Genomic DNA, 15571 nt, shown 5'->3' with positions numbered 1-15571 from the left:
CCAGTATTCTGACCTGAAGAATTCCATGGACTGTGTAATCCATGAGGTCACAAAGAGCCGGACACAAGTGAGCGACTTTCATTCCACTGTATAAATATTTCACAATTTGTTTGTAAGTTCTTCTGTTCAAGAACATTTTGGTTGTTTCCAGTTTGGGGGAATTATGAATAAACATGTAATGAACATTATTTTAGATGTCTGTGACAGACATATGCACTTGTTTTTCTTGGGTACACAACTATAAGCAGAAATGCTGATTCAAGGAGGAAGCAAATGTTTAGCTTGGGTACAAACTGCCTTAAAATTTCCAAAACTGTTTAGACAAATTTCCAGTCCTACCAACAATGTCTGAAAGTTCCAGCTGTCCCACCTCCTCACCAACAGTTGGTATTGTCAATCTTTCTAACTTTAGCCATTGTGTTAAAATTACATCGTGTACACAGTGTGTAGGAGTATCCTGGCATGGCTCTAATTTGCATCTCCTTAATTAAGAATGAAATTGAGCGCATCTGCATATACTTTCTGACCATCTGGTTATCTTGAAGTGCCTGATCAAGAACTGTGTCCATTTTTAACAGGTTACCTTTTTCTTATTGCTTTACAGAAGTGCTTTATTCTAAATATAAATCCTTTATCAGATATATGCACTGTAAACATTGTTCCCCAATCTGTGGCTTGCATTTTCTCTCTCTTGATGGTGGCTTTAATACACAAGTGTATAATTTTAACGAAGTCCAATTTATCATTATTTTCCTTCATAGTGTTTCTTATGTTCTGTTTAAGAAACTGTTTGCCTATGCCAAGGTCATGAAGATAATCTGTGGTCTCTCCCAGAAGCTTTACGGTACTACTTTTCCCAGTTGAGTGATCATTAATTAATTTTTGTATATGGGGGTCGTAGCTCATTTGTTTCCCATAAAGGTAGCCACTTGATACAGTACTGTTTGTTGATAAGACTATCTTTTCCCACAGATTACAGTGGCATATTGCACCATTAGTCAGATGGCTGTATCGTACATGAGTCTGTTTTTGGTCTCTCCTGTGTTCCATTTTCCCATTTTATCCTTGGCAACTGCTGCTGCTGCTGCTGCTAAGTTGCTTCAGTCGTGTCCGACTCTGTGCGACCCCATAGACGGCAGCCCACCAGGCTCCCCCGTCCCTGGGATTCTCCAGGCGAGAATACCGGAGTACTTTAGACTTAATTATGGAACCTTGATAGTAATCTTGGACTAGGGAATACTTGAATACATAATTTGTTATAGAATTCTGTGAGCTGTTCTTGTAAAAAAGACAAATGCCAAAATTTTTACTATTTCAGGTTTTACCTGTCATCATATCTCTATTTTGAAGAAGATAATTTTTTTTTTAAATCAGCAAGATGAAAAACCCTGAATATTTTTAATCACAAAAGGCCTACAAACTCTACAGGATCTCTTACGTTAAGTGCAGGTAGCTGTTGAAGCCCAGAATGAAAATGGCTTACCTGAGTAAGATAAAGAGTGTCTTTGAACCTGCGTAGTTGATCTGCACTGTTTGGGAGCTTGAAGTGAAGTTCAATCTGCTGAAGCATTTCACTGTTACCATTAATCAAATGTTGCCGATGAAGTGCAAAGCTGCTTTCATAAGACCAGTCCTCTTCTGAGGAAACCTTTCGAGTAAAGAATAAGAGATTCAAACTGGGAAGTTAGAGGAGTGAAACTACCCTTTTCCAAATTCCTGGCAAACTTGAAAATGATACACACTGGAAAAGAGCTCTGGGACCAACCTCACATTTTAGGCATCATATTTGTTATTAGTGCAAGAGTAGCCCTATTCTATTTGGTATTTCTATCAAAAGGCTTCTCTCATCAAAACGTTTGGGGTTTTTTTTTAATATTCTTTATGTACATTTTAAAATGTCATCTCATCAAAGCATAGAAACTGTCAAAACTGAATAATAAACTGAAAATAACATTCTTTTAAAACTGTCAATTCTTTAACAATAATAAAATATCACCAGTAAGATGATAATTGCTCAGCATATACTCATTTGTTTCTCACTAAATATATTATTTGATACATACACATTTAATTTTGATATAGTTGAAGATACAAACCAAACAATGATACTTTTTTCCCCTAATAATAAAACTTTTTTTTTAACTTATAGAATCTTTCTTTTCCTTTGAGAAGCTATCATCAGATCAAGTAAAAAGACAAAAACAAATACCACACATTAGTAATGTACCTTTTACGGAAAAAAAAAGCAATAGTTCTGGCTTCTAGGCCTGTGATTTAATGAACTGTTAGCATGTGACAAAGATGTAAGACAACTGGTGGCTACACCTGAAAATATCAGAACTTAATTTTAACCCAAGCTATACAGAGACTGAAAAAACATGTTCTGCTCCACCCTGAAGACACCCTGAAATTTAGAACACTTAATAATCCCCATTCATCAGATGACTTATGATTCCCAGTGATCATGCAATGCACAGACCAATCCACTTGAAAAGGAAATAGCTATTCTTTAGGAATTTATTTATACCAAAATACATGCAATGTACACTGGCCATACTTTAAGGAGGGTGTTTTTCCAAATTGAATTAATTTTTGGAAAGTGTTACCACCAGGCAGTTTAGAGAACACTCATCACTCCTATTACTTATTTGAGACAGCGGTATTAGCATTTACAGTCATCCTGTACACATCTGAGATGCACAAGGCTTTACCAGCAGTAGCTTTTCCTTCTTTTTATACTTCCTCCTTTTCAAAGTCGGAAATTTCTCCAGGCCTTTCATCCCTTTGACTGCTAATAATCTGAATATATTCCATAATCATAAATCGGATCTGTTATGTGGGAAGCTTTCTACCTTCTGGTGGCTATGCTTTGAAATTCTTGTAAATTTTATCTGTAACGATGCTACAGCCAGAAAACAAGCCTTTACTGCCTCAGTTTCTGTGGGTCAGGAATCCGGGCTCAGCCTAGCACGGTGCCTCTGCCTCTTCCAGAGGCTGCCTTCATCTCAAGGCTCCACTGGGATGGAGGTGGGGAATACTGCCTGGAGGACTGATCGATCTATCTGACTGATATTCTAAAGTTCTGAGCACATGGTGGATAAGCAGTTACTTATTCAGTGAATATCCAGAGTAGCGGTTCTCAATTCTAGCTGCACATCAGAACCCTAGGAGAGTTAAAATAAGGAAAGAAAAGCTCACCCAACACCTTAGAACAAGTGAATCCAAGTTTGGGACAGGGGGGTATAGGCCAGGCGTTAGTTTTTTAAAAACGAAACAAACCAAAGAAAAACATCTGAGAGTGATTCTAATGTATATTCAGGGTCTACATCTAGGGCAAAAGTGTCAGATACGCCTCTAACTGCTTTCAAAATATTAACTCACTTAATCATAACAACCCTATGAGTAAGTACTATTATCACCCTGTTTTACAGAATGAGAAAACCAGGCACAGAAAGATTAAGTTACTTGCCCAAGATCCAAAGCTAGTTAGTTAGTGTAGTCTAGCTCCAACTTTCATTTAAACCATATGGCTAGCGTTGACTGTATGAATAGTAACAAGAGCTTACATTTTAAGAGCTCATCACTATGTATCAAGAACTGTGCTGTGTTTCAGTGTATTGATTTAGTGTTTACACACAATCACACAGCACGCATGCAAATCTGAATGTGCGCACACACAAAAAACAAACACTCCTTGAAGTATCTACTACCATTAACCCCAATTTACAGATGAGAACATTGAAATTCAAAAAGAATGAATGATCTGTTCAAGGTAATATACAAGTATAGAAGTTCTAATATACAAATGCTGATCAGTTCATTACAAAACCCAGGATTAGATCTGATAGAGTGCCTGAAGAACTATGGTTGGAGGTTCGTAACACTGTACAGGAGGCCATGATCAAAACCATCCCCAAGAAAAAGAAATGCAAAAAGGTAAAATGGTTGTCTGAGGAGGCCTTACAAATAGCTGAGAAAAGAAAAGTGAAAGGCAAAGGAGAAAAGGAAAGATACCTCCATCTGAATGTAGAGTTCCAAAGAACAGTGAGGAGAGATAAGATAGCTTTCCTAAGTGATCAATGCAAACAAACAGAGGAAAAAATAGACTGGAAAAGACTAGAGAGCTCTTCAAGAAAATTGGAGATACCAAGGGAACATTTCATGCAAGTTCAGTTCAGTCGCTCAGCCATGGCCAACTCTTTGCAAACCCATGGACTGCAGCACAGCAGGCTTCCCGGTCCATCACCAACTCCCAGAGCTTGCTCAGACTCATGCCCATCGAGTTAGTGATGCCATCCAACCATCTCATCCTCTGTCATCCCCTTCTCCTTCTGCCTTCAATATTTCCCAGCATCAGGGTCTTTTCCAGTGAGTCAGTTCTTTGCATCAGGTGGCCAAAGTATTGGATCTTCAGCATCAGTCCTTCCAATGAATATTCAGGACTGATTTCCTTTAGGATTGACTGATTTGAGGACAGAAGATGAGATGGTTGGATGGCATCATCGACTCAAAGGACATGAGTTTAAGTAAGCTCCGGGAGTTGGTAATGGACAGGGAAGCCTGGTGTGCTGCAGTCCATGGGGTCGCAAAGACTGGACATGACTGAGCGACTGAACCGATCTGATCTGATCTCCTTGCAGTCCAAGGGACTCTCACCCATGGCAGATTCATGTTGATGTATGGCAAAACCAATACAATAATGTAAAGTAATTAGCCTCCAATTAAGATAAATAAATTTAATTTTTTTTAAAAAAGAGTCTTCTCCAACACCACAGTTCAAAAGCCTCAATTCTTCGGTGCTCAGCTTCCTTTATAGTCCAACTCTCATGTGCATACATAACTAATGGAAAAACCATAGCTTTGACTAGACAGACTTTTGTTGGCAGAGTAACATCTTTGCTTTTTCATATGCTGTCTAGGTTGGTCATAGTTTTTCTTCCAAGGAGCAAGCATCTTTTAATTTGCAGTGATTTTGGAGCCCCCCAAAATAAAGTCTCTCACTGTTTCCATTGTTTCCCCATCTATTTGCCATAAATTGATGCGACCTGATGCCATGATCTTAGTTTTCTGAATGTTGAGTTTTAAGCCAACTTTTCCACTCTTCTCTTTCACTTTCATCAAGAGGCTCTTTAGTTCTTCACTTTCTGCCATAAGAGTGGTATCATCTGCATATCTGAAGTTACTGATATTTCTCCTGGCAATCTTGATTCCACCTTGTGCTTCATCCAGCCTGGCATTTCTCATGATGTACTCTATATATAAGCTAAATAGGCAGGATGACAATATACAGCCTTGACGTACTCCTTTCCCGATTTGGAACCAGTCTGTTGTTTCATGTCCAGTTCTAGCTGTTACTTCTTGACCTGCATACAGGTTTTTCAGGAGGCAGGTTCTCTTTCAGAATTTTTCACAGTCCACTGTGATCCACACAAAGGCTTTGGTGTAGTCAATAAAGCAGAAGTAGATGTTTTTCTGGAATTCTCTTGCTTTTTCGATGATTCAGTGTATGTTGGCAATTTGATCTCTGGTTCCTCTGCCTTTGCTAAATCCAGCTTGAACATCTGGAAGTTCACGGTTCGCATACTGTGGAAGCCTGGCTTGGAGAATTTTGAGCATTACTTCGCTAGAGTGTGAAATGAGTGTAATTGGGTGGTAGTTTGAACATTGTTTGGCATTGCCCTTCTTTGAGATTGTAATGAAAACTGACCTTTTCCAGTCCTGTGACCACTACTGAGTTTTTCAAATTTGCTGACATATTGAGTGCAGCACTTTCACAGCATCAAGTTTTTTCATGCAAAGACGGGCACAATAAAGGACAGAAATGGTATGGACCTAACAGAAGCAGAAAATATTAAGAAGAGACGGCAAGAATACACAGAAGAAGTATATAAAGAAGATCTTAATGACCCAGATAACCACAATGGTGTGATGACTCACCTAGAGACAGACATCTTGGAGCGAGAAATCAAATGGGCCTTAGGAAGCATCACTAGAAATAAAGCTAGTGGAGGTGATGGAATTCCAACTATTTCAAACATGGAAACTTATATTACCATGGGGGGGTGGGGGGGGGGACAATGGTGGGACTGCTGAGAATAGCTGCCACCCAGACCTCACTGCCTTGTACAGCATTGTGGCTGTGTTCCCCAGGCCCCTGGCGGCTCAGAATGCCTCCCTTCACTTCAACAAACTTAAGTGGCCAAAAAGAACTATGACCTGAGGATCCTAGAGCAAGCCAGATCCCAATAAATGGAAAAGAGAAGGGACCATCATGGCAGTGGTCGGGGCAAGGTGGAGGGGGTCGAGGGGCCCTGTCAGACCACAGACAGAGGCAGAAAGTAAGATAAAGTCCACAGACAGACACTGAACTGGAGCCTAAGGCAGTGGGGATGAAGATGGAAACAGACACACCAGCACTGGACTTTTTCCCACTCCCCTGCCAAGGGTCCCTCCTTTTCCCTGGTTGGCCCATGTCTGCTTCCCCCTCTTTCCTATCCTCTTCTATCATTTTTTATCTCTTCTTGCACCATGACATTAATTCATATTTTGGATTCATAGGGGAGGGTCCCATACTCCCCCATTCTCCTATTTCCCTTACCATTCCAAGCTCCCTTTTCTTTTTTGGTCTTTATAAATATATTTATATGGACAGAATTAAGAAAAATTGATTTCCCCTCTCATCGTATCTTGTCTCCCCAAGCCCCACAGAGCTTGAACTTGGGCCTCCTTCCACACCCCCAGAACACTTGTATGTTGTTTGAGGTTTGTGCTGCATTAACAGACACAGTATTCAGTTTCACATTCAGATGTTTGCTGGGTGTATTCACTGTAACTTTTTTATTTAATCTGATTTTTTGTTTCTTGGTGGGTTCTTTGGGAGGCGGTTGATTTTGTTTTTAAATATAAAAAAATTTTCTGTCGTTGGAAAAAAAAAAAGGAATGCTACAACATAATAACATCAGACAAAGGCTTACTTACTCATTTCTCTTACTATAGCAAACTATCCAGTTCTGAGTATCCATAGATAATAAAAACAGTTGTAGGACACATAGAAAGTAGTAAGTGAAAGTAATTTTTGCATATTTCACATAACAAATAAGGCTTAAGTAATCACTGGCTTCCCGTTAAATTTTTAAATGCTCTCGAAAGAATGTAAATAAAAGCAATATGAAAAAGTTATAATCTACAAAATGATGACTATAACAGTTTAGTGCCCCAAAAGTTAAGGATAACTTTTCTATTATCTTCTTCCTAAACTTCTGTTTAAACAAGAAGTAGACTTCATTTGACTTTCTGAACCATGGTGACGAAGTGGCATATGCCCATAGTCTACACTTCTGAATCCCTGGGAAATCAAAGATGGCTTACCTTTTCTAACGTACTGAAGGAAGGCCAGGACTGATATCCATACTCAGATACAAATCGAGCTTTGGGGAAAGTTCTCCAATCCCAGCAGTCACTCATATAATCATAAAAATGTACGTCCCCATAATTCAGGTCATAGGGGTTTGGAGAGAGCCAACCTTCTGCAGTGGTTTTCGCCCCATTTGTAGGACTGGATACGATAAAAGGACGAGTCTGGTCTCCCTGAATTCAGAAATAAAATGGTTTAAAAGACAATATTTTAACCCAGTAAAGTGCAGATCACTTACTTCTTTAAAAGTATTATCAGGTCCCCGAGATGCCAAGTTGTTGTCCTTTAGCCAAGTAGCTAATGGAAAAATGATGGAGCCACCTACATTCTTTTGCATTTGACAGCCACCAGCACATTTCTGCTCTGTGCCAATCCTCCATATCTCTCTTTTGTTTCAATTTAGCTGCACAGAATCTTAGTTGTGGTATTCAGGCTCTAATTCTCTGATCAAGCATTGAATCCGAGCCTCCCTCGAGCTCAGTCTTAACCACTGGACACCAAGGAAGTCCCCCTTCATAACCTTTCATAATACTGCTGCTGCTGCCAAGTCGCTTGCTTCAGTCGTGTCCGACTCTGTGCGACCGCATAGACAGCAGCCCACCAGGTTCCCCCATCCTTGGGATTCTCCAGGCAAGAACACTGGAGTGGGTTGCCATTTCCTTCTCCAATGCATGAAAGTGAAAGTGAAGTTGCTGAGTCGTGTCCGATCCTTAGCGACCCATGGACTGCAGCCTACCAAGCTCCTCCGTCCATGGGAGTTTCCAGGCAAGAGTACTGGAGTGGGGTGCCATTGCCTTCTCCGTTTCATAATGAATTATAGCTTATACCTCACAGCAGCTGTTCCTAATCTTTTCCAATCATGTCTTACCTATACCTGACCTTCCCCATCATGGGTAGTATACAGTCTGGTACAGAATTCTGGCACTAGTGACATTTTGAGCCTAATAAGTTTTTGTTTTGTGTGTGTATGCTGTGAGTGGGGGAGGTTTTATATCAATACACTCTAAGATGTTGAGCAGCATACCTGACCTCTACCTACTAGACACCAGAAATACCTAACCCCCACTTCCCCCTAAAAATTCTACAGACATTGCCAAGTGTTCTCCTGTATCTTGGGAACAAAATCACTTCCACTTGAGAAGCAAAGGTCTAATGGTTTAGAATGGGCTATCGATTGCTTCCTAGCCTTTTGGCTATAATTAAGTGTAGAATGGAATACGGAATCAGAGGAGCATGAGTTTAAATCTCAGATTAGAATCATATTGTTTGGGGACAGGTCTAAGCCTCAGTTGTCCTATCTGTAAAATGGGGATAATAAATAGTACTTCCGTCATCCGGCTATTGTAAAATGGTAAAAAAAAAAAAAAAAAAAGGAAATGCGTGGAAAAGATGGCGAAGGGTCCACTGAAATCCATGTTTCCACTTCTGTAATTTGGAGCTGCCTGTAGGAAATTGTGACGGCACAGGAGCAGCCTAGAGGAGCTACCCCACGCCCGAGGTCGGGGCTGTGGCCGAGAGGAGCTACCCTACATCCAAGGAGCAGTGGCTGCGCAGGGGCAGGAGGGCCGACAGGAGCTACTCCACGTTCAAGGTCAGGAGGGGCGGCCCTGAGGAGATACCCCACGTCCAAGATAAGAGAAACCCAAGTAAGACGGTAGGTGCTGCGAGAGAGCTTCAGAGGGCAGAAAGCATAATCACAGAAACCATATCACTGAATCCATAATCACAGAAAACTAGCCAATCTGACCACATGGACTAATGCCTTATCTAACTCAATGAAACTAAGCCATGCCCTGTGGGGCCACCCCGGATGGGCGGGTCATGGTGGAGAGGTCTGACAGAATGTGGTCCACTAGAGAAGTATTCTTGACTTGAGAACCCCATGAACAGTATGAAAAGGTAAAATGATAGGATACTGAAAGAGGAACTCCCCAGATCAGTAGGTGCCAAATATGCTACTGGAGATCACTGGAGAAATAACTCCAGAAAGAATGAAGGGATGGAGCCAAAGCAAAAACAATACCCAGCTGTGGATGTGACTGGTGATAGAAGCAAGGTCCGATGCTGGAAAGAGCAATATTGCATAGGAACCTGGAATGTCAGGTCCATGAATCAAGGCAAATTGGAAGTGGTCAAACAGGAAACGGCAAGAGTGAACGTTGACATTCTAGGAATCAGTGAACTAAAATGGACTGGATGGGTGAATTTAACTCAGATGACCATTATGTCTACTACTGTGGCCAGGAATCCCTCAGAAGAAATGGAGTGGCCATCATGGTCAACAAAAGAGTCCGAAATGCAGTACTTGGATGCCATCTCAAAAACGACAGAATAATCTCTGTTCGTCTCCAAGGCAAACCATTCAATATCACAGTTACCCAAGTCTATGCCCCAACCAGTAACGCTGAAGAAGCTGAAGTTGAGTGGTTTTATGAAGAAGACCTTTTAGAACTAACACCCAAAAAAGACGTCCTTTTCACTATAGGGGACCGGAATGCAAAAGTAGGAAGTCAAGAAACACCTACAGTAACAGGCAAATTTGGCCTTGGAGTACAGAATGAAGCAGGGCAAAGGCTAACAGAGTTTTGCCAAGAGAATGCACTGGTCATAGCAAACACCCTCTTCCAACAACACAAGAGAAGACTCTATACATGGACATCACCAGATGGTCAACACCGAAATCAGATTGATTATATTCTTTGCAGCCAAAGAATGAGAAGCTCTATACAGTCAGCAAAAACAAGACGGGAAGCTGACTGTGGCTCCAATCATGAACTCCTTATTGCCAAATTCAGACTTAAATTGAAGAAAGTAGGGAAAACCACTAGACCATTCAGGTATGACCTAAATCAAATCCCTTATGATTGTACAGTGGAAGTGAGAAATAGATTTAAGGGACTAGATCTGATAGACAGAGTGCCTGATGAACTATGGATGGAGGTTCGTGACACTACAGGAGACAGGGATCAAGACCATCCCCATGGAAAAGAAATGCAAAAAAGCAAAATGGCTGTCTGGGGAGACCTTACAAATAGCTGTGAAAAGAAAAGAAGCAAAAAGCAAAGGAGAAAAGGAAAGACATAAGCATCTGAATGCAGAGTTCCAAAGAATAGCAAGGAGAGATAAGAAAGCCTTCCTCAGCGATCAATGCAAAGAAATAGAGGAAAAATAATAAACAATGGGAAAGACTAGAGATCTCTTCAAGAAAATTAGAGATACCAAGGGAACATGTCATGCAAAGATGGGCTTGATAAAGGACAGAAATGGTATGGACCTAAGAGAAGATAAAGATATTAAGAAGAGGTGGCAAGAATACACAGAAGATCTGTACAAAAAAGAGCTTCACGACCAAGATAATCACAATGGTGTGATCACTCACCTAGAACCAGACATCCTGGAATGTGAAGTCAAGTGGGCCTTAGAAAGCATCACTACGAACAAAGCTAGTGGAGGTGATGGAATTCCAGTGGAGCTGTTTCAAATCCTGAAAGATGATGCTGTGAGAGTGCTGCACTCAATATGCCAGCAAATTTGGAAAACTCAGCAGTGGCCACAGGACTGGAAAAGGTCAGTTTCCATTCCAATCCCAAAGAAAGGCAATGCCAAAGAATGCTCAAACTACCGCACAATTGCACTCATCTCACATGCTAGTAAAGTAATGCTCAAAATTCTCCAAGCCAGGCTTCAGCAGTACATGAATCATGAACTTCCAGATGTTCAAGCTGGTTTTAGAAAAGGCAGAGGAACCAGAGATCAAATTGCCAACATCTGCTGGATCATGGAAAAAGCAAGCGAGTTCCAGAAAAACATCTTATTTCTGCTTTATTGACTATGCCAAAGCCTTTGACTGTGTGGATCACAATCAACTGTGGAAAATTCTGAAAGAGATGGGAATACCAGACCACCTGACCTGCCTCTTGAGAAATCTGTATGCAGGTCAGGAAGCAACAGTTACAACTGGACATGGAACAACAGACTGGTTCCAAATAGGAAAGGGAGTACGTCAAGGCTGTATATTGTCACCCTGCTTATTTAACTTATATGCAGAGTACATCATGAGAAACGTTGGGCTGCAGAAGCACAAGCTGGAATCAAGATTGCCAGGAAAAATATCAATAACTTCAGATATGCAGATGACACCACCCTTATGGCAGAAAGTGAAGAGGAACTCAAAAGCCTCTTGATGAAAGTGAAAGAGGAGAGTGAGAAAGTTGGCTTAAAACTCAACATTCAGAAAACTAAGTTCATGGCATCTGGTCCCATCACTTCATGGGAAATAGATGGGGAAACAGTGGAAACAGTGTCAGCCTTTATTTTGGGGGGCTCCAAAATCACTGCAGATGGTGATTGCAGCCATGAAATTAAAAGATGCTTATTCTTTGGAAGGAAAATTACAACCAACCTAGACAGCATAGTAAAAAGCAGAGACATTACTTTGCCAACAAAGGTCTATCTAGTCAAGGCTATGGTTTTTCCAGTAGTCATATATGGATGCAAGAGTTGGACTGTGAAGAAAGTGAGTGCTGAAGAATTGATGGTTTTGACCTGTGGTGTTGGAGAAGACTCTTGAGAGTCCCTTGGACTTCAAGGAGATCCAACCAGTCCATCCTAAAGGAGATCAATCCTGGGTGTTCATTGGAAGGAATGATGCTAAAGCTGAAACTCCAATACTTTGGCCACCTCATGCGAAGAGTTGACTCATTGGAAAAGACCCTGATGCTGGGAGGGATTGGGAGCAGGAGGAGAAGGGGACGACAGAGGATGAGATGGCTGGATGGCATCACTGATTTGATGGACATGAGTTTGGGTGAACTCCGGGAGTTGGTGATGGACAGGGAGGCCTGGCATGCTGCGACTCATGGGGTCGCAAAGTGTCAGACACAACTGAGCAACTGAACTGTAGGAAGTGGCTTCCTAACCTATTTGAAGTCTGTGAGACTACATTCTCATTCTCTTCCCCAGTTCACAGGCAAACGCCTAGGAGATGGTGATGGAAGGAGTCTGGGTCTTGAAAAACAGGAGAGCTGCCTGCCCATTAGAAACAGCCATTCTTCAGTGTTACTGAGTAAAAAAGAATCTTTTATTACATAACCCACTAAAATGCTGCAGTTTGTTATAGCAGCCAGGATTTAATTATTTAATCCAGTGTCTAGAGCTCCAAATGTTTTAATTATTGTCTCACCTAATGAACTGACCTCCTATTTCAGTGAGAAGAATCATTCACTTAGCAAGTCTCTCTCAAATGTTTACTGTGAGTCAGGCTGTTTTCAGCAAGAAAGAGAGAATCTATGGCAATGTCAAGTCTGAACGCATCAAATCTCTGCTGAGCATTTACCATGCACCAGGCATGCAGTTTTTGTGATATACTGGAAGTTCAGCAAGGACCAAAACAGACATGCTGACTGCCCTCTTTTTAAAGAGTAGGCTGAGGGGGCGGTCCTAAGACAGCAGACGAATAGGACGGGGAGACCACTTTCTCCCCCACAAATTCATCGAAAGATCATTTGAATGCTGAGAAAATTCCATGAAACAACTTCTGAATGCTGGTGGAGGACACCAGGCACCCAGAAAGGAAGCCCATTGTCTTCAAAAAGTTGTAGGGCAAAATATAAAAGAGAAAAAGAGACACAAAAGAGTTAGGGATGGACACCCATCCCAGGGAGGGAGTCGTAAAATAGGAGAAGTTTCCAAACACCAGGAAACCATCTCACTGGCAGGTCTGTGGGGAGTTTTGGAATATCAGAGGGCAATATAACCGGAAGGAAAAATAAATAAATAAATAAAACCCACAGATTATGCACCTAACCACAACTCCCAGTGGAGAAGTAGTCCAGACGCTCGCATCCGCCACCAGCAAGTGGAGCCTGAACTGGGAGGTGCTGTCTGCATTGCTTAGAGGACTGGGCCTGAATGCCCTGAGGACAATCTGAGGGAGCTAAGGTGAGATAGCAACCCAGATAGCCAGAGAGAGACGGAAAAAAAAAAAAGAAAGTGAGAGAGAGAGAGAGAGAGAGAGAGAGAGAACTTTCCTGCAAAAAGCTCTAACCTAAGGCACTGCCACTCACAGAACAAAGGACTGAGCGAATACCAGAGGAGAGCTAGCCGCCGCGGACCAGCCCATCCCCCACGGGAGGCAGGGAGGCAGGGAGGCAGGTGGGCGACAGCCAGAGCCGGAGGGCAAGGGGCAAATCGGCCCCAGAGAGGGCATCCTCTACTGTGAGCAGGCTCCCAGTTGCTACCCAAGTCTTCCTGGGATCCTGGACGGTTGACATCCGCCAGAGGGGGTGCAGCCATAGATCAGCTCCCCAGAGGAGACACACCGCACACCCGAGACAGCGCTCCCACTGCGCACCCAGGAAGCCCAAGAGGCTGGGATGGGGGAGGTGATTAGATGCACCGCCCACCTGGGGACTGTGTGATCACCAAGCACTGATCTCCTGAGCTGCTCAGACCTGGGAAGGGCACAAAACGCAGGCCCAACTGAGTCTGTGCCTTTGTGGAGTACCCAAGAACCTGAACCTGAGCGGCTTAAACCAGGGAAGTGCACACAACTCACGGCCCACTTTAGGAAGTTCCCCTGCTGAGCAACCTGGAGCCTGAGCAGTGTAGACCAGGAAAACACACACGCCATGAGCGGGGGCAAACCCAGTATGGCCCAGACACTATGAGCACTCCCTACACACGCCAGTGATATTTGTTTGCAGTGTTCCTCCCTCCCCGCAGCACAGTTGAACAAGTGAGCCTAAATAAATGACCACCTTTGCATCCTTGTGTTGGGGCGGAAATTAGACACTGAAGAGACTTGCAAACAGAGGAAGTCAAAATAAACAAAGAAGAGAGAACTGCTTTGGAAATGACAGGTGCAAGAGATTAAAACCCTGTAGTTAGCATTGACTACATTGGAAGAGGCCTATAGACCTTGAGAACAAGTATAAGCTAGAACAAGGAACTGTCTGAAACTGAACTGACCCCACACTGCCCTCAACAGCTCCAGAGAAATTCCTAGATATATTTTACCATTATCATTAAAAAAAATTTTTTTAAGTTCTTTATCACTCCTTTAATTTTCATTTTTATTTTTTTTTATTTTTTATATTTTATTTTATTTTTAATTTTTTAAATTTTAAAATCTTTAATTCTTACATGCGTTCCCAAACATGACCCCCCCTCCCACCTCCCTCCCCACAACATCTCTCTGGGTCATCCCCATGCACCAGCCCCAAGCAGGCTGCACCCTATGTCAGACATGGACTGGCGATTCAATTCTTACATGATAGTATACATGTTAGAATTCCCATTCTCCCAAATCATCCCACCCTCTCCCTCTCCCTCTGAGTCCAAAAGTCCGTTCCATTATCTTGAAAATAAAAGGACTCTATTTCTAAAGCAAATTTCATATATATATATATATTTTATAATTTTTGCAATTTTTTTTAATATTGTATTTTTTAGAGTCTAACCTCTACTCTAGGTTTTTAATCTTTGCTTTTTGGTATTTGTTATCAATTTTGTACCTTTAAGAATCCAATCTTCAGTACCTATTTTTACTTAGGAGTGTGATTATTGGCTTGATTGCTCTCTCCCCTTTTGACTCTCCTTTTTCTCCCCCAGGTCACGTCTATCTCCTCCCTCCACTTCTCTTCTCTGCTTAACTCTGTGAATCTCTTTGGGTGTTCCAGAACATGGAGAACACCTAGGAAACTGATTACTGGCTAGACTGGTCTCTCTCCTTGTGACTCCCCCTCCTCTCCTCCTGGTCACCTTTATCTCCTTCTTCCCTCTTCTCTTCTCTGTGTAACTCCGTGAACCTCTCTGAGTGTTCCAGACTGTGGAGAGCAAATAGGGAATTGATTACTGACTAGGTTGCTCTCTCCCCTTTTGAATCCCCCTTGTCTCCTCCTGGTCACCTCTATTTCCCTCCTCCCTCTTCTCTTCTCCATGTAACTCTGTGAACCTCTCTGGGTGTCCCTCATTATGGAGAATCTTTTCACGATTAACCTAGATGTTTTATCATTGGTGCTGATGGAGAATTCTTGAGGCTACTGTAAGCAGAAGACTGTAAACCAGAGGCATAAGGCTTAAATCCAAAACTTGAGAACACCAGAGAACTCCTGCCTCCAAGGAACACTAATTGACAAGAACTCAGCCAAAAGCCTC

At 42.1% G+C, this 15571-nt stretch overlaps 1 protein-coding gene across 3 annotated transcripts in view; it reads right to left on the bottom strand.

Annotated features, from left to right (window-relative positions):
- MANBA (mannosidase beta) overlaps positions 1 to 15571 on the bottom strand; it is a 120910-nt gene that overhangs the window by 29953 nt on the left and 75386 nt on the right. For all 3 annotated transcript variants that reach the window (XM_069593606.1, XM_069593607.1, XM_069593608.1), the window contains 2 exons: positions 7369 to 7587; positions 1484 to 1648 (listed from right to left, as the gene is read on the bottom strand). In XM_069593606.1, coding sequence (XP_069449707.1) covers positions 1484 to 1648; positions 7369 to 7587 — 384 coding nt within the window. The remainder of the gene's footprint in view (positions 1 to 1483; positions 1649 to 7368; positions 7588 to 15571) is intronic.

This window comes from Ovis canadensis, chromosome 6 (assembly GCF_042477335.2).
Source record: "Ovis canadensis isolate MfBH-ARS-UI-01 breed Bighorn chromosome 6, ARS-UI_OviCan_v2, whole genome shotgun sequence".
NCBI lineage: Eukaryota > Metazoa > Chordata > Mammalia > Artiodactyla > Bovidae > Ovis > Ovis canadensis.
The sequence above is the reverse complement of the archived record's forward strand: the minus strand, read 5'-3'. Positions and strand labels throughout refer to the sequence as shown.